This window comes from Salvia hispanica, chromosome 5 (genome assembly GCF_029641045.1).
Source record: "Salvia hispanica isolate PSC_SH4W2 chromosome 5, Shi_PSC_v1, whole genome shotgun sequence".
NCBI lineage: Eukaryota > Viridiplantae > Streptophyta > Magnoliopsida > Lamiales > Lamiaceae > Salvia > Salvia hispanica.
The window spans coordinates 17,996,606-18,015,566 of record NC_142696.1 but is presented as its reverse complement, the minus strand read 5'-3'; the positions used below and the strand labels follow the sequence as shown (position 1 = coordinate 18,015,566).

General features: G+C 33.5%; 1 protein-coding gene and 1 pseudogene across 2 annotated transcripts; one reads left to right on the top strand and one right to left on the bottom strand.

Moving 5' to 3' along the window:
• The first annotated feature begins 3,113 nt into the window (after nucleotides 1-3,113).
• On the top strand, nucleotides 3,114-8,530 carry LOC125188415 (beta-galactosidase-like). The gene is made up of 19 exons (XM_089058999.1): nucleotides 3,114-3,514; nucleotides 3,610-3,705; nucleotides 3,793-3,905; nucleotides 3,985-4,051; nucleotides 4,145-4,237; nucleotides 4,338-4,481; nucleotides 4,643-4,731; nucleotides 4,820-4,925; nucleotides 5,015-5,102; nucleotides 5,636-5,754; nucleotides 5,837-6,001; nucleotides 6,100-6,275; nucleotides 6,403-6,512; nucleotides 6,806-6,915; nucleotides 7,022-7,132; nucleotides 7,223-7,333; nucleotides 7,421-7,626; nucleotides 7,710-8,046; nucleotides 8,114-8,530. The coding sequence occupies exons 1-19, from the start codon at nucleotides 3,350-3,352 to the stop codon at nucleotides 8,222-8,224; spliced, it is 2,517 nt and encodes an 838-aa protein (XP_088915125.1). The 5' UTR covers nucleotides 3,114-3,349; the 3' UTR covers nucleotides 8,225-8,530.
• A 26-nt stretch (nucleotides 8,531-8,556) lies between these two features.
• Nucleotides 8,557-12,390, bottom strand: LOC125188416 (putative disease resistance protein At4g27220; annotated as a pseudogene). Its single transcript, XR_016130739.1, has 2 exons — nucleotides 12,262-12,390; nucleotides 8,557-12,040 (listed from the first exon to the last, which is right to left on the bottom strand). The product of XR_016130739.1 is annotated as a putative disease resistance protein At4g27220 (transcript).
• Between the last annotated feature and the right edge of the window lie 6,571 nt (nucleotides 12,391-18,961).

Here is an 18,961-nt window from a genome sequence, read left to right as displayed (position 1 = left end):
CGTTCTGTCATACTTATATGTTTCACTTCCTTGACAACAAGTAACAACTTTCTTTCTTGATATTTTACTTTTCCATTTTTTAAATCTTTTCTTCGCTCTCATAACATTGGCTTTCTCATTATTTTAATTTTTATTTTTCCTCATATTGCATATAAATCAATAATGGATGTTCCAAATTTCATACAATTTTTATTTTTATTTTAATACCCCTACAACTATTTAACAATCAATGCCTACTTATAATCCTTTATTTGTCTCTCATCTTCGTAATGCATAATGTTCAAAATTTTGTACAGCATTCTTTTTTAATTTTTTAATCCCATTCTTCACGATATTCTCCTTTATATGCTATTAGATAGATTGAATTTTAAAGTTTTAAACTCGTTATAATTATTTTTTTAAAAAAATAATTATTGATTTTTAAAGATTCTGTAATTATTTAATGCGTCTCAAACTAAAAATCTTATGTACGTGAGTGAGGATAACCTTAACAAGAACGCTAGCTTTGTGTAGTAACTCACCAGTAGTATATATAGTTGCAATATGCAACCCATAATTTGAAAATAAAGGATAGAGAGCACTTTAATTCATATTGTTGAGTAATGAAAAATATACTACTCCAATATTTTATAACCAACAATCAAAATAATCTTACGGATCAACAATATAAAGTACTATAAACTATATAAATAGTAGTAGTACTCTACTAGTCCATATTCTTATTTTAATGGAAGTAGACTATAAATCATATAAGTGGATATAGACACAATTATGGAATTCCTAATTGTTGGTTGCTTAACTTTGATGACAAAAATCATCTCAATTTTCAGTTTGAAAGCAACATTTAATGCGCGTCCCATGTTTTGTTGGGGACAACAGCTTGATTCCATTAAATCCAGCGAAAATAAAAATTTTAAATTGTATTCTCACAACTTGGCATGCATTATTTCATTCATTAATGAATTATTATATGGTATAATTAGGTTTAACAATCATATATTGAAATTTCACATATGATATATTTAGGATTGTAAAAAGAAAATACGATCTTTTAGTTTCAAAAACCTTTCTAATTAAAAGAGTTAATATAAAAACCACAAAAATAATCTAAATAAACTTATTCTATACTATTTTAGATTACAATTTACAAATAATCGGAGTTATGACTTATGAGTATGCGCTTGTGGTGTGTGTTAGGATTGAAATTTATGTACTCCATTTTTTATTCATTTAAAAATAAGTCTTAATAATTTGTACGTATGAACTATGTGAAATCTTAATAATTATTCAATACTTCTACATAAACTTATCCACAAATTTTAAAATTCGCTAAAGTTCGAATAAGTCATATTTTCTGAAATTAAACATATAACATGCATGTTGACTTTGATCTCATAATGCACTAACGCTGTTGCATGAAAAATAAATTAATCAACAACTCTACTTAACTGTCATCTGAAATCTTTGTACGTATATCCAAATCTACAAAAAAGTATAGTAGAGTACAAAAATTTTATAGACATAATTCTCGTGTATGTTTCTTGGAAGCTAACTGAGTCAACTATAATAAAATCCTGATCCTATTATAATTCACCTCAAATCAATAATACTAGTTTTTATAATTGAATTATGAGCCTGCTTTCTCTATATGCATAGTTAGATTTCTGATTAGCTTATTTCATAGTATTAATTTTTAAGAAAATAGTGTAAAGTAGTTGCATATAATCATGAATCAATTAGCTAGTTCCATTAGGTGGGGGTTTTAAACCAGAAAACTAAAAAAATCATCAAATTAATTTTTATCAATAATGTACTAATTGGTAAAAATGTAAATGTGAGCTAGTTCCACTTTGAGCCTTAACTATTCGTTTTTAGTCGCTTCCCTCTTATAGTACAAATTAAGTTTGTCTGAATTTGGGTAATTAATAGCATAATTATTTTACGGATTTATTGAGGTTGGACCATTAACTAAAGACCATATATATAATAATAATAATATAATAATTGTAATAGGCAGTCTGTGGATCTGAATCGGAACAACCAGTGTAACTCCTAATTCAAATTAAAATAATAATAATAATTAAATTGAAAATTACGATCCATATTAAAAACTAGTATCAATTAAGAATCATGATTCAATTAACCAGTTCAGTTAGTACGTGATGAAATCGTGATTGTGACTCCTAAACTAACCAATATTCTCTCCATACCAGAGATAATTAACTAATTAGAGGAGTAACAAAAAGACAATTACCATTACATGGCCCAATCCCACTCAACATTATTCATAGCAACGATTATCACTAAAGTTACAGGAACATTTTTTTGTACCTAATTTGAGTTATCCAAATAATATCAAATCTAAGGAGAAAATGTTTATTTATGACTCTAAAAATGTACTCCCAGTCCCACACATGAAATTTGAGTTACATGAAAATGTTTTAACATATTTTAACTAGGAAAATAAAATGAAAATATGCTATCTCTAGATAATTGAGATTTAGACTCCCACACATTTCTATCAAATTGTAATTGATAATTTGAAAATATTTTGTTTTCAATTAAGATTTAACGTAGAAAGAACTAGTAGCTAAACTATGTTTTAGTTATACTCTCTTCGTCCCAATTAAGTTGAGATATTTCTTTTAAACATATAGATTAAGAAATCTGTTAAATGAGAAATAACGTAGGAGAATGGAGAGAATACAAATTATCAATAAAAATGATAACTTCGTGATACGCGTTGAAGCACCATTGCTCTAAAAATAAAGGGAATAAAGAAGAAAAAAACGATATTATGTTAATCAGAATATCGACGTAAAAAAACGGTTAGAAGGCAAAATGGCTTGTCCGATAACATTTTAAACTTAGAGATATGGAGTATTTTACATTTCTAAAAATTATAGAATCGATAAGAATTTGAACAAACTTTGTTAGCTAATTTAACCAACAAAATAATTGAAAATTTTGATCCGAATGACATTAAAATTTAATGGAAAAAGGTTCGCAATAAAAAATTAATAAAATTTGTTGCAAAAGAGGAGGGTCCCTCCAATTTCAAAGTTACGATTTTTCCGTCTTTAAAAGCAGAGGCAGAAGTTTCAATTTTGAAAATCCCATATGCATTCTACTGCCCAACACAACTACATTCAAAACTCAATTTATGCCTTCAACTAGAGAGGGAAGCTAGCCAACAAAAAAAACAAAGAATATAACTGCCATATATATCTTGGTTGTGTGTTCTTATAGATTTTAATCTTTTCTTATGTCCCCTTTTTCGTCCAAAGGGAAGAAAAAAGTGGACATTTCTTTGTAAAGTTGCAGATTTGTGAAGAGGGGTGTTGGCATTATGAGTTTAAAGATTGCATTTTTATTTGGTGTATCGATTTTGCTAAGCTCATGGATTTCTTGTGGCAAAGCTTCTGTGTCTTATGATCACAAGGCCATTTCCATTAATGGGCAGAGAAAGATTCTCATTTCTGGCTCCATTCACTATCCTAGGAGCACACCTGAGGTATAGTATTTTTTTAATTCCTCTCTCTCTCTCTCTCTCACACACACACACACATTCTAAGATTGTTCTTCAACCTGTTGTATTGTGATGTGTAGATGTGGCCAGATCTTATTCGGAATGCTAAAGAAGGTGGCTTGGATGTAATTGAGACTTATGTTTTCTGGAATGGGCATGAGCCTGAGCCAGGAAAGGTCAGTTTTGTCTTTGCATCTTTTTGGGAAAGCATTTGTAGAGTTTTGTTTCCAGTCATTCAATAATATTTGTTTTTCTCTTTATAGTATTATTTTGGGGGAAGATATGATTTGGTGAAGTTTATTAAGCTGGTGCAACAAGCAGGCCTTTATGTTAATCTCAGAATTGGCCCCTATGCTTGTGCTGAATGGAACTTTGGGTAATTATGCAATTGCAATTTCACAGATTTTTTTATTCTTTTCTGAGCAACATACTTGAATATATTTATATTTCTTCAGGGGTTTTCCAGTTTGGCTTAAGTATGTCAAAGGCATTAGTTTCAGAACTGACAATGAGCCTTTTAAGGTATGCATATAAATCTTGTGTTATAATGAAGTCATTAAATTATTTGAGATTATCCATGTCTAATTTGTGTTCCCATTTATGGTGTCTTCAAAGGCTGCAATGCAAAAATTCACTACCAAGATTGTTGACATGATGAAGGGTGAGAGGTTGTATCAAACTCAAGGCGGTCCGATTATACTGTCACAGGTTGTCTAACCACTCTGTTTTCTACTTTTCAATTTTCTGTGTTTTATGCATCCATTTATTTACAATACTAAAAAGGTTTGATTTTTATGTGTTTTGGTAGATTGAGAACGAGTACGGACCAATGGAGTACGAGCTTGGTGCACCTGGCCGTGCTTACACGCAGTGGGCAGCCAAAATGGCGGTGGGTCTTGGCACGGGTGTTCCATGGATCATGTGCAAGCAAGACGATGCCCCCGATCCTGTTGTAAGCATTTTGACCTTCATTTGAATCTGGTTTCTAATGCTTTGCATGTAATGTTCCCTTCATTAGTCACTGACAACTCATTGTAGCATATGAATAAACTATTACGCGTGTTTGTTCTACTGTACTTGAATCCGTGTTTGATGTAATCTTCTGTCTTGCAGATCAATACGTGTAACGGCTTCTACTGCGATTACTTCTCTCCAAATAAGGCCTATAAGCCCAAGATATGGACTGAAGCCTGGACTGGCTGGTAAGTTTTCCCTCTAATTTCATTATGCTCAAACAATCATTATTTTGTGATCACTTGAAATAATGTTCGGTGACATTTTTTCTTACAGGTTTACTGAATTTGGTGGTGCAGTTCCATACCGACCGGCTGAAGATTTGGCGTTCTCTGTTGCAAGATTTATACAGAAGGGAGGCTCCCTCATTAACTATTATATGGTAAGTAGACTACAGAAGGAATTTGCTAGTTAATTGCAATAAATGATGGATATAGCTAAATATATCTGACAATATTCGATTTTCTTCAGTATCATGGAGGGACGAACTTTGGCAGGACAGCCGGTGGTCCATTTATTGCCACGAGTTATGACTATGACGCACCTCTTGATGAGTACGGTATGCATACGAAATCTGACTCCCACTTCCATCTATTTGTTTTTAGTACATCTTTCTTCAAAGTTCAAACAATGACTTTTTTGGTATATGATGTCAGTTCATGTAGCACCCTGCCACGGCGATTTTTCTTAACTCAAAGCTTCGATAGATACAATAATATGATAGTTTAATACAGTCCCATCGCAAGCTTTGGTTTTTTGGTTTTCCGTTTGTTGGTTTTCATTGGTGATGACAGTAACATAACTAACCAACTAAGGCATGAAAGTCTTCTGTGAAACTTGTGGCTAAAAGTTGATTAGGACATGTATACAGCCAATATTCGTTTCCCTCAAGGTAGCTGGGTGTATCTACATGACCTGACCTCCAAAAGCCCCTGCCAACTGGATTTTATTTATTGAGAGTTTGGATTAATCCATGAATTTTCTTGTCACTATCATTTAAACACGTGTGCTTCATTTTACATGTATGTGTAAGGATTATCGTCTTTCCAAAAGTGATGCGCGAAGCTAATATTATATACCATTTTTGTGTAGGGCTACTGAGGCAGCCGAAATGGGGTCATCTAAGAGATTTGCACAGAGCAATTAAACTCTGTGAGCCGGCTCTGATTTCAGGAGATCCGACTGTTATGTCACTCGGACACAACCAAGAGGTTTGAATTTCTTTTCATCGACTGGAATCTTGTGTTAGAATGATGATATATTCTGACTTAAGCATCCATTATTCCCATGCAGGCTCATGTTTTCAGGTCGAAAAATGGAGCTTGTGCAGCTTTTATTGCAAACTACGACCAGCATTCAGTTGCAACAGTCTCCCTCTGGAATAGGCATTACAACTTACCTCCTTGGTCCATCAGCATCCTTCCCGACTGCAAAAACACTGTTTACAACACAGCAAGGGTAAGGAAAAGAGATCATTTAGCATGCCTTTTCGTGTTTTTTTTTTATGCTTTAACGATGTTTTTACAATCATACCGTTTTGAATTTTCCATGTGAAGATTGGTGCTCAAAGTGCACAAATGAAGATGACCCCTATCAGTAGAGGATTCAATTGGCAGTCATACATTGAAGATACAGCATCATCATATGATGGAAGTTCCTTTACACAAGTTGGATTAAGGGAGCAGATAAATACAACCTGGGATAAATCGGATTATCTGTGGTATACTACAGAGTAAGTGCACGTATAACTTTGAGTGATCATGGTCATTTCAAGGGTCAACGATGCAAGGAGATATCTTGTTGAAATGAAGTTATATTCTTGTCATGCTTAACTTTTCTCTTTTGATGCTAATATCCAGTGTGAGGATCGACTCTCATGAAGGATTACTAAGAGGTGGCAAGTGGCCTGTTCTTACCGTCAGTTCTGCTGGCCATGCTTTGCACGTATTCATCAATGGCCAATTATCAGGTAACCAATCAAACCTGCAATAAAATCCGACTATCTTTATCTACTGAATCCTAGTTGAAATTAACGGGCCTATCCCTGATTCCCTGTACCCCTCGGCTTATTCTTGAAATCCATTCAATTAACACAATCACTTTTGGGCTTCATTTTGGTTGAGTTGAGCTCTAAATAGCATCTAAGAGGATAGACACTTGATGCTTTCATGAAAACAAGACATACCATAAACCAAAATGATGGGAGTGGGGCTTGCTTATGAATGCATTATGTACTCACCACATATTTGTAATTTCTTGCAGGAACCACCTATGGAAGTCTAGATAGGCCTAAGATAATTTTCAGTAAAGCTGTGAATCTAAGAGCAGGTGTCAACAAAATCTCTCTGCTTAGCATCGCAGTTGGGCTCCCGGTTCGTCTCTTTTTCCCTTTCTCAACCACATCGCAATGTGCTAGGCCATCTTTCTGAACATATTAAAGAAAGTTGATTTTTGAATTACTTACAATATTTTTTTCAGAACGTGGGGCCTCATTTTGAGACGTGGAATGCTGGTGTCGTAGGCCCTATTTCACTAAGTGGCCTTAGTGAAGGGACAAGAGACTTAACAAGGCAGAAATGGACTTACAAGGTAAGATTATGATAATTTTCAATGCTAGCTCCCACTTCAATCAATTAGTTATGTATCTTTTCTTCTCATTCATGATGTGGATTCTGACAGGTTGGTCTGAAGGGTGAGTCTCTAAGTCTTAATTCGCTCAATGGGATCTCGAATGTTGAGTGGGTTGAAGGCTCCTATGTCGCGCAAAGGCAGCCATTGACGTGGTACAAGGTGAGTTAGATTTTGCTTAGGACACGTTGGTGATTTGGTCAGGTTGATGTAAGGTAGGTTCATTTAAGCATGGTTTGTTGTTGACAGACAACTTTCAATGCTCCGGGAGGGAACGAGCCGTTGGCTTTAGATATGGACACAATGAGTAAAGGTCAGGTGTGGATCAATGGTGAAAGCATCGGGCGCTACTGGAACCAGTACAAAGCATCCGGCAACTGTGGCGAGTGCAACTATGCTGGTTGGTTCAGTGAGAAGAAATGCCTAAGAAACTGCGGCGAAGCTTCTCAAAGATGGTAATTTCAAAATCTATGGATGATTGCAACATTGTGTTTGTATGTTCGTTTTTCGAACCAAAACATTTGTTCATCGATTCCAGGTACCACGTTCCTCGCTCATGGCTCCGCCCAACGGGAAATCTTCTTGTTGTCTTTGAGGAATGGGGAGGGAATCCAAGTGGCATCACTCTAACAAAACGAGAAGTAGCAAGCGTATGCTCGGATATATACGAGTGGCAGCCAACGCTAGTGAACTATCAGCTACAAGCATCAGGAAAAGTGGACAAACCACTGAGGCCTAAAGCCCACCTCTCATGTGATGCGGGACAAAAGATCTCATCCATCAAATTTGCTAGCTTCGGCACACCTCAGGGCTCCTGTGGAAACTTCCGACAGGGAAGCTGCCATGCATTCCACTCATACGACGTTTTTGAGAAGGTACGCTTCACATCTTACCTCTACTCCATCTTGCTGGACCTCCCCTAACCTTAACTGGGATTTGCAGTACTGCATCGGCCAAACATCTTGCACAGTGCCCGTGACACCGGAAATATTTGGTGGTGACCCATGTGCGAGTGTCATGAAAAAGCTGTCGGTGGAGGTGGTCTGCAGTTGAAAAAGCTAGTGCTTTAGAAGAGGAAGATTGTACATACATACAACACAGCCTTCTGAAGATTATGGAGATCATCATATGTATGTATATAGGTTACTTCACTTTATTTTATGCATGGAAATGGAATATGCGTCGAGACGACAAAAGTGAGTCCGCGCGCGCCTTCATCACTACTAGTCCAGAACCTCTCTTGGCTTCAAGGATTTGGCGATTTCTATGTTTCCATGTAGATTGATATTTGATAGGATAGAAGCAATCATTCATTGCTTCACATTTCTACAATATATTTTATGCAATTCTATTATTATATTCTCTCTCTCTCACTCTCTATTCGAGCAAAGGAATTAGTAAACCAAATCAACCAATTCACATCTCAGCTAACAATTCATTTAATACTTAATGAGAAAATAATCATGCATGCTGCTTAGAGAGCGCAGGCAAAAAATGGAATGGAAAATGTTAAATGATAAAATAGGAAGAGTTCAAGGGAGTATTCAAGAAAGCCCTCCACCACTTCAAGGGAGTTCAAGGGAGTCTTCACTGCACAAACAAGGCAGACTGCTTCCTTCATGAGCTTCTTCATCTTTGCTTTCCAATTGATCCTAGCTTGCAGTGCACTTAAGTCTGGATCATGATCGTTGCCACAGAGGAAGAGGAAGAGCATGATCAACAAAGAGTTGATTACTATTCATCGTTTCAAGAGGTAGGCGTTCCACCTTGGTCTCACTCTCCTGCACCGCAGATTTTAACGAGAAAACAAAGACAACCTAGAAACCTCTTGTAGACCAACACTACCCTCTTTCTGATACATGAAAAAGTATTAGAAAAGATTAGTGAAACCTGCAACGTATCCATGGTCTTACATGATTTATATTTCATACTCTAAGTCCAACGTTGGAAATGAAGGAAGGGATGCAGGAGTTGAGGGAGGTGGGAGTTGTTCCACTCCAATGACTGCCACCATTCTCTCTCAACAAATATCTTTATGGGTGGAAGAACCTCCACAGGCAGCTTCTTTCTTATTCTTGGGCACTTGAAAATCTCCATGATTTCCATGGACTTGCAAATCATTGTTTCCTTGCAAACACTCTTCAGTTTTGGTAGCTCATATAAATTCAACTGCTTTAATTTGGGGAGGCTGAGGGGACCTCCTCCTTCATCTTCGAATATCTCTTCTATTTCACCACACCTGAAAATTGTTATTTCTTCAAGGTTGGGAACTCCCAACCCTGGCAACCCCACTTTTCTCATCTTGTTACATTTTCCAATTTTTAGCAATCTAAGAAAGGAAAATAGAGCAGGTTGTGTAGGTGCAGCTCCTATTTCCCAAATCAGTACCAAACCCTTCAAATTATTCAAATCCTCCAGAAATAGTTCTTCTAGTGTAGAAAGTAATTCTTCCCCACTCCTTGAAATGTACTCTACATTTCCACAGCTTTCAACTTGCAATCTCACGAGGGATGTGGGATTATTCAGTTGTGACAAATCATCCACAAAGCAGACACTCAGACCTTTACATTTCATAATTGTTAGGTATACAATATGCTGGCCTAATATTTTCCCTGCTTTAAAGTTCCATCCAAACAAGAAAAACTCATTTTTGCAACAATCAAGATCTCGCATTAACCTGTAATGACAAGTATCGAGTAATCCTACTCCGGCTGAGTAGAAGGTATCACACACCCGAGTTGCAACGAAATGATTAAAATCATCCACATTTTTCACTCCTCCACCAAACTCTTCCAACTGTTTCAGATTCTCAATTTCTTCCACTGGTACTTGCATATCAAGTGGAAAATACACGTGTTGAAGATGCACAAGTTTGAGTAACAATCTCCTTGGAAGAATCTTCAATTGTGGTGCATCCATTGAGAGGAATCTGAGATTGAGCAATTCCTCAACTCCTCGAGGAACTTCCCTTATGGCTGTTTTTGATAGATTCAACTCCTTTAGTTCTTGCAGGTTCCCCAGGTATGGCACATATTCAAGCCTGTGACAGTTCTCAAGGATGAGGGCCTTGAGGCTTTTCATGTCACATATTGAGTTTGGTATCATCCTTATCTCACATCCACACAAATCAAGAATGTGTAGCGCCTTCATTTTAGAAAAGAATGAATCCGCAATAAACTCCAATCTATTCCCCCATAAAAGCAATGTTGAGAGGTTAGGACAATCGAAAGAGATTCCATCTCCAATCCTCCTTATCCCGCTCTTCATTAAGGACACCTTCTCCAGACCCTTTGTCCACTCTTCTTCGTTCGGGGATTTCCATCAAAGACTTTTCACCTGCTCTTACCATATATACCCCCTCAACAATCTTCAATGCCATAACTCTTACAAGATCGTGCATCTTCACACATTCATAACCAACACAACTTTCCAATAAGCACACATTCACTAATCTATCAAGTATGCAGTGGCCTTGGTTAATTTTTGCTCTCCTACTCTTTCTTTGATCCACTAACCCCTCTGAGATGAACTTCCTAACCAAATCTTCCCTGTGTATTTGGTAGTCTTCGGGATATAACAAGCAATACAAGAAACAACGTTGAAGCGTATTGAACTCGTTACTCTGATAATTTTTTTGCAACTGGTCAAAACTATATTTCAATATTCTGAAAACATCATCCTCTCCCATGCCATCTTTCCCTGAGACACGATCCCTTAGTTCTACAAAAGCATTTTTCCACGCATGAATTGTCGTCTTACCCCTCATGCCTCCAGCCATTGTAATGATTCCTAGTGGCAAACCACCACATAATTTTGCCACAGATTTGGCAATTTCTTCTACTTGAGAAGTGAGTTTGATCTCATTTCCAAGTGTTTGATTGAATAATCTCCATGCCTCCTCCTGTGGCAGTTTTTCCACCAGAAGTACTTTGTGACAACGGATTTGATGACACACTTCTAAGGAGCGAGTTGTTATAATCAGCCTACAGCACTCCATAGATACGTGACATCCCAGCTTTAGCAGATCAATATTTTCCCAGACATCATCTAATATTAGTACTGAATTCCTCATCTGCGATAAAACTCTATGCAGTCTTGCTGCTCTTATGTCTTCATTATCCTCATCCAAAAGGTCTAAACCTAAAAAACGAGCTATCTTGTCTTGTAAGCTCTTGATAGTAAATTCTCGAGAGACTGTAACCCAAATCACACGCCCTTGAGATAGTTGCAGGAGTCGATTGTGAATGTGCTTTGCCAGTGTTGTTTTGCCCACACCACCCATACCATAAACACCAATGCTCCACACTTGTCTACTCTCCAAAAGTTTCAAAATTGCTTCCAAATTTTCACTGAATGCTTTGCCAACCAAAGCATTTGCCAAAAATGACTCTCCCCTAGTTCCACAAACATCAAGTACAAGTTCCCCAAAATTCCGACTTTGCTCAACAAGTTTATCAATTTCATCAATCAGTTTTGCTGCTTGTCCACCATTCATCAACCTCATAATAAGTCCTGGTGATTCTATTTGACTCCCCAACTCATCAACTTCATTTTCAAAACATTTGACATCTCCTAACCATTCCTCAACTTCTCGTTTCCTTTTTTTTCTACCAGAGACCTCTGCATTTTTAATCTCCTCCTCTACATCAGATGCTCTAGCATTCAATGATTTCAACATTTTGTGCAGAGTTTTCAAAATGAGCCCAAAATCGTTTATATTCTTGGCATTGTTCAGTGCATTATCTGCCAATTGCTCCACTGCCTTTGGCAAAAAGAACTCCCCCAGCATTCTGAGAATCAGCTCAAACATACTGACCAATATGCTATTTCCAATCAAATGTAGAAATCCAAACACAACAGATATAATTCCTGAGTACAACATTACAATATATCAAAAGAATTACAGCAGCATTCTCAACATTGAAGCTCTTTTCTTTAAAGAAGATTGAATTGGAAGTCCGGTCATAGATAGGACTCAAATGCTGAGCACTTTATATGTAAAAAAATTAAAAATTTCCATTCTCGAACCCTTGCGTTAAAATTTGAAAAAACACTGCAAAAGAAAAATAGCAGAGTATGAGAAATTATACCTGATAAGTGGAAGGCTAAGCTGAGAGTTAGTAGAGTTGTAGATGTAATTATGATTAGCCGAATGAATAACAGAGAATTGTGTGGAATGCTAAACACTGAATTGATAATAAGGAAATGGGATTATCTCCATCACCCCAAATGTTTATGTCAAAGAGCGCGTAAATGAAAATTGATGGAAGAAAAGAAATGTTTGATATTCAATGTGGGTCTATTAACTAACCAACAAACTTTCTTGGAAATTATCCCTTAAACCAAGTGGAACATTAGTAAAACACTAAAATTTTCAAGCTTATTCGTACTTCTGCCCCAACCTCTTGTAATTATTGATGGGTTTTATTTAATCAAAGCTCTCTACTTTGACTTATCACTACAATAATATCACAAGGTGTCCAAGTCAGTGCCAACAACTATTTCACACTTCTTGGTTTATTAATTCAATTAATATGCGTCTATAGACTATTTTGATCGCTTCAACCTATCAAAATAACTTAAGCAAGTCAACTCCATTACAAGTTGTGGATTTAGGGTAAATACAGTGACGTGAAACTCGTGGTCGAAAATCCTGATTCTATCATGATTATATTTTTTTTATTGGAAACCAATTTTTAGATGAGAACTACTAGATCATTTTTTAAAACTTCTCATCTCACCTCGCGATTTTCAGGTTGCTTGAGCATGTTGGCATGAGTGGTTCGACTCAACAACCTTGGTAATCGATAGCTTTCCGTTTAACTCGTTTTTACACCTTGTGGACTCGAAGCTCGCATTCTGTCACATCCAATGTGAATCGAGATGTGATGCTCCCTTTTGATTGATAAGGGCATGTACAACATGGATTTGTTCAGGTCCATCCTCCTCACATAATTGTGAATTTGTGATAGCCAACGATGGACCCAGGTCAGCCGATCATCCCACCGTGAGTCCATGAATATCGTCGGAATCTATATTAATCTGCCTTCCGATACCACTGCAACACCGCCTTAACCTTACCACGATGCTTCTATTGAAGAAAAACGAATGAGTGGAGAAAAATAAACTGACATAATAGATAAAGAAATGGAAACAAAAGGAGAATTAGGTTGTTGAAAAGACAAATCATAAAATGGCCGCTCATACTTATTGTGTTGGAGTTCCTAGAACATATTTATTATTGTAGAATTCCAATCCTCATTAGAATTTTGTTGAAAAGACAAACCATAAAATGACCGTCGATACTTATTGTGCTGGAGTTCCTAGAACATGGAGTATTCATGATTGTAGAGTTCCAATCCTCATTTATTGTGTTAGATAAAGCAAGATCTTCGAACATCATGTATTTCACGTAAAACCATAAACATAATAGGATTGAAATATACCTTGGAGATCCATAGCGGAAGCAATTGGGGAACACAGAGAGAACTTCCTCGGACTTTCTTTGGCACAGTAGCGTAGCTCCAACTCCAATGATTTGTTTCTCTCTCTTTCCCTCGTTTATGTGTTCTCTGTAATGTTTGTGATTTAATGGGATACCCACACTTAAATATAGGCAGAGAGAGAGAGAGGACAAATCCTAATTATCAAACCCTAAAAGCCTTTTTCATCAAATAGGCTATTTAAAATAATTAATATATACTTTTCTTATTCATCAAGTATATAATTGATCACAATCAAATCTAATAAAATCATACTAATAATATGTGCACACGTTTTCTTTCTTAATAGCCAGGGGAATGAAATATTCATTCCATAAAAGACTATGCAATCTAACGGCACACACATATATTAATATATATTCTATTTGGAGAAATATAACATGATTATTTAATTAATTGATAAGTGACAATAATTATTGATAGTCAATTATTTAGGGTAAAATGTGTCTTATACCAAATATATGTATTATACTAAAATTCAAATCTATTTTGGATTCTATCTCATGTCACATATGTCACATATGTGAGACACAAAACATACATATTGATGTACTTGAAGAGTCTCAAAATTCCTATAAATACTATGATGATGAGCATCTCAGATATAAAAAAATATACTTTCTACACTTTACATTAGAATGACTATCCAATCTTTCTATACCTCTCTCGATTACCATTTTTAAGATAGGTGAAAGAATGAATTGAATGAGAAGAACAAATTGGAAATTCTAGAGAAGAAGAGCCGCGGCTACAATATTTTCAGGCAGCTACTTTTGTAAAGTGATTTTAGGAATTTTTTATATGTATAGATTAGTGTTCATAGTATTTTATTTTATATTTATCAAAATAAAATTTATTCATGTTAACTTCTCATCCTAAAAAAAGAACATAATTTTTCAAAACCAATAAAGTTTAAGTAGAAAAAAAAGCCGAAATATACTTGAAAAATGTAAGAATCAACCATCTTACATAAAAAAAAATAATTCTACTTAGAATGTAATTTCTTTTAATTAATATATTTAAAAATAATATATATTATTTTTTTAATATTTCTAATCTCACAATTATATTTTTGTGGTCTGACGATAGCATACATATACTTCCTCTGTTCCATAGTAGTGTAGACACTTTTTTACGGCGCAGAGATTAAAAATGTATGCAATGTATTAAATAAAAAGATAATAAAATAGAGAGAGGAAAAATTAGAGATAAGAATGCAAGAGAGAAGAAAGTAAAAATGAAAAAAATATGTTATTTTTTATTAAAAAATAAAATAATTCTCCTGTTATAAAACGCTCAAAATAGAAAAATATAGTAATATACTGTAACAAATAAGTATTCGCCCCTCTCGTTTAAAGTGAAATGTTACTTCTATTTTTAAAAATATATTAATTTAAATAAAATATTAGAAAAATATTGAAGTTTCAATATGATGAGTATTATATTAGCGACCAGAGTTGGTTGAAGTCACATGCTAAAAACTTTTAATATGAAATTCTTACTCTTGGATCCTTCAATATGAGGCTGCGACATTAGCTAGCAGATGAAAAAGTGTGGCATTTTCTTTTTTGTGAGAAAAAAGATGGTCGGTTTAGTGGGCGCCACTAGTCGGTGCCGTGCTCCGCCGCCTCCGCCGAAACATCATTTCCCTCCTATATTAATTATGTTAACTAACTAATTTAATATACTACAAACACTATACAAATTTTAATTAAGAAATAATCATTAATTAGTTTTTGTCAATAAAATGTAGTAGTAGTAGTAGTAATTAATAGCCACCGTTACATTTTCCAAAATAAATATGGGGTCGGACATCAAATCAATCTGGAATTTATATTTTGCAATCAAATCAGTCTCTAATTTATATTTTGCCATTATACACATGGTGTATTTTATTCATGAAAATATTGAATTCTATCAGCTCATACTATTATATTGCATATTGTAGCACCGCAGTGTGTCCGTTGATTGAGCTGATTAATTAAATTATTCTGTCTTTGAGCTAATTATTCGAATAATATTCTCTTTTGCATATCTATACATATATAAAAGGCGAGTTTTGGCCATTATTTTGAATAATCAAAAATTTTGGATAAGATTTTAAATATTCAATAATTATGGGCATTTAGAAAATAATAATGCAAAATTAAAGCAATTTAATGTTGCCACCACACCACAATCGGTTACATAATTTATTGGTGCATTTGATTTGAAATTTTAATAGAGAAATGAACGTTAAAATAAACGTCAATTGACCATAATTGATTGATATTATTGCAGTATAAAATACAACATAAAACAAGTCTCTATAAATACTCATTCACAGGACGTCTTCTTTCAACGAAATTCCAACAATAAAAGTAAGAAGAAATGACATGGAATGCAAATTGCTGAATTTGATTTTAAAATTGGTGAGTATTTTGTGAAATTTTATAGTCCATGAATTTTTATAATATTGTGATTTTCAATAGTGGACTTCTTGCATAATTTTATATCATGAACTCTTGTGTTCACACAAAGTTACAATATAATATATGTGATTGATTTTTGTTTGGAGTTCTTACCAGCGAATGGAAGCAAACTGACTGGATGAAAAAAATGACGCCAACGTATGACAATGAAAGTGCTAGAAAAGATTACCAAAGAAGATGAAGGTTATTCAAATAATGGAGGCGGAAAGAAAATGTTGGGAGAGAAGATAAATAGAAACGTATTAGAGCATGTATAAGAGAAGATAGAGGGGAATTCTTTAGCCTAATTAAATATATTTTTTTCTTTGTTTTTTGATTAATGGTTTATTGTTGATTGATTCTTAAGTGATGGAATCATGGAACTAATTGAATATTAGCATGGAAAGTCTACCATCATTTATAATATTTTAATTTTCACTTAATAATATTGATATCATTGGGGTAAATATATACCAATTGGAAGAATTAGATTATTCCACTTCCAAAATTAACCAAATATTAGATGTATATTAAAATATTATTATATTATATGAAATTGTTTTTTTTTTTTTTCAAAGCATACAATCATGGGGAATACGTTTTTTTGGGTAATTAAGATGAAGTGATGAGATGTGTAATCAGTTTAAAGATGAATAAAAAGTATAATTTTTAAAAGTGCTAAAATTAATCAACAACAAAATTCACTCATGGAAAGCTAAATTTTCGAAATTACCAAAATAATAAACATAATCAATTATAGAATTGATTGGTCATTAATGAGATTATTGATATGAATTGCTGAGTGAGATTAATGAGATTATTTTGTTAAAATGCTTTTTATATTTTTATCATTTATTTATTCTGAATAATTAATTAACTTTTGTTAATATTTTATTTAATTGGATAGTTAAAAAAAGTGATTCAAAAATTATTATAATATTTGTAATGAAATTTTTGATCCATCAACCAAGCATTTCAAATTAAGATTATCCTAAATATAACATAAGCAATCAATTATAGAATTGATTGGTCATTAATGAGATTATTGATATGAATTGCTGAGTGAGATTAATGAGATTGTTTTGTTAAAATGCTTTTTATATTTTTGTCATTTATTTATTCTGAATAATTAATTAACTTTTGTTAATATTTTATTTAATTGGATAGTTAAAAAAGTGATTCAAAAATTATTATAATATTTGTAATGAAAATTTTGATCCATCAACCAAGCATTTCAAATTAAGATTATCCTAAATATAACATAAGCAATCAAACAATTTATATAATTCAATACTATTAATTTAGTCATACAAAAAGTTCATTACCGCACAAAACTCTAACTGAATTCTTAATTAGCAATAGACTGTGTAACTCTAAATGAATTCTCAATTAGCAATGGACTGTGTAACTGATTCTAATTAGTTGTTACAACAAAAAGAAAATTTGCAGCATTGGGAATTGTAAAGTAGCATAAAAAATAGTATAGATGTTTCATATTTCAATAAGCCACGTTTAAAAGTACAATAAATAAAGATAAACGTTACAACATTCAAAAGGGCTATATTATTCATAGTGTTAATTCAACCAATTAATGTAATATTTTGTGTAATTTATCATTTGAATTTTTTTATGGTCATAATTTTGACGTTTTGAATATTATGAGTTATCGATTTATTATTTTGTTAGAAGTGTGATTTGCATTATTTTTAGTTGAGATATATGAAGGATTGTTTTAAACATATTTTTAAATGTGTCTAACACTTGATATAGTCTCTTCGTCGTTGTCCAAATAATTGTGTATGCCTTGATTCCATTTCAAATATGTTTAACTTTATGTCTCTAGGTGTAAAATGAATCGAGGAGCATATATTTATTGGATTGTTATTATGTAGTATAATTTTCTTTTTCTTTTTTAATTTTATATAGTTATATTTTCATATTTTAATTAATCAATTAACAATTTAAACATTTATGATAAAAAAATATTATGTCGTGCATCGCACGTGGGCTAACACTAGTTCAAGATAAACAAGCAAAATAATACTTCTCTTCTGTCTTCGAGACACGTATTCTAATATTTTCATATAGGCGGATATAGGGAGTAAAATTTTAGAGGTAAAGGAATTAATGAAAAGGGAATTGATTCCAAAAATATTTACTCCATTTTATAGACCATCAATTAAGCCATTAAACTACAATATATCATATCCAAAAAACAATATATATTCGTAAAAATGGAGGATTATTGTATTTTTCAGCTTGATCAACAAATGTTCTAATTTGATGAAAACTGACTTTTATTATTGATTTATGGTGAAACATAATTATCAAACGAGGCCTAATTATCTTATCCAATAACAAGGAAAATCACAATAACTTCCTATCAAGTAACAAGGAAAATTACAATTAACCCATAACAATAAATGTATTCTTTGGGGGGGAATTCAATAATTTAGTACTAATAGAAGTTTTTAGGTCAAAACAAATATCCTCATTTTCGTTCCATAAAAAAAGAAGTTAATTAGTCTACCGAGATTTGTTATGATAATCATGGTAAAACTAAAATGATTTGGAAGTCGGACATACAATACTTTGTACATAAAAATAGGCCGAAATGAATTAAAAAATTAATTATTGGTGGAATGAAATTACATTCCGTGTGATTTAGTAGTACTTTGTGGAATAAACACTCATATAAATTAGAATGAAATTACATTCCGTATGCTTTAGTAGTACTTTGTGGAATAAACATGTAAAATAAATTATACTTTAGTTTATTTTATTTAGTTTGTACTCCAGTAAATTATATTTAGAAAATTATTGTAATCCTAATATCC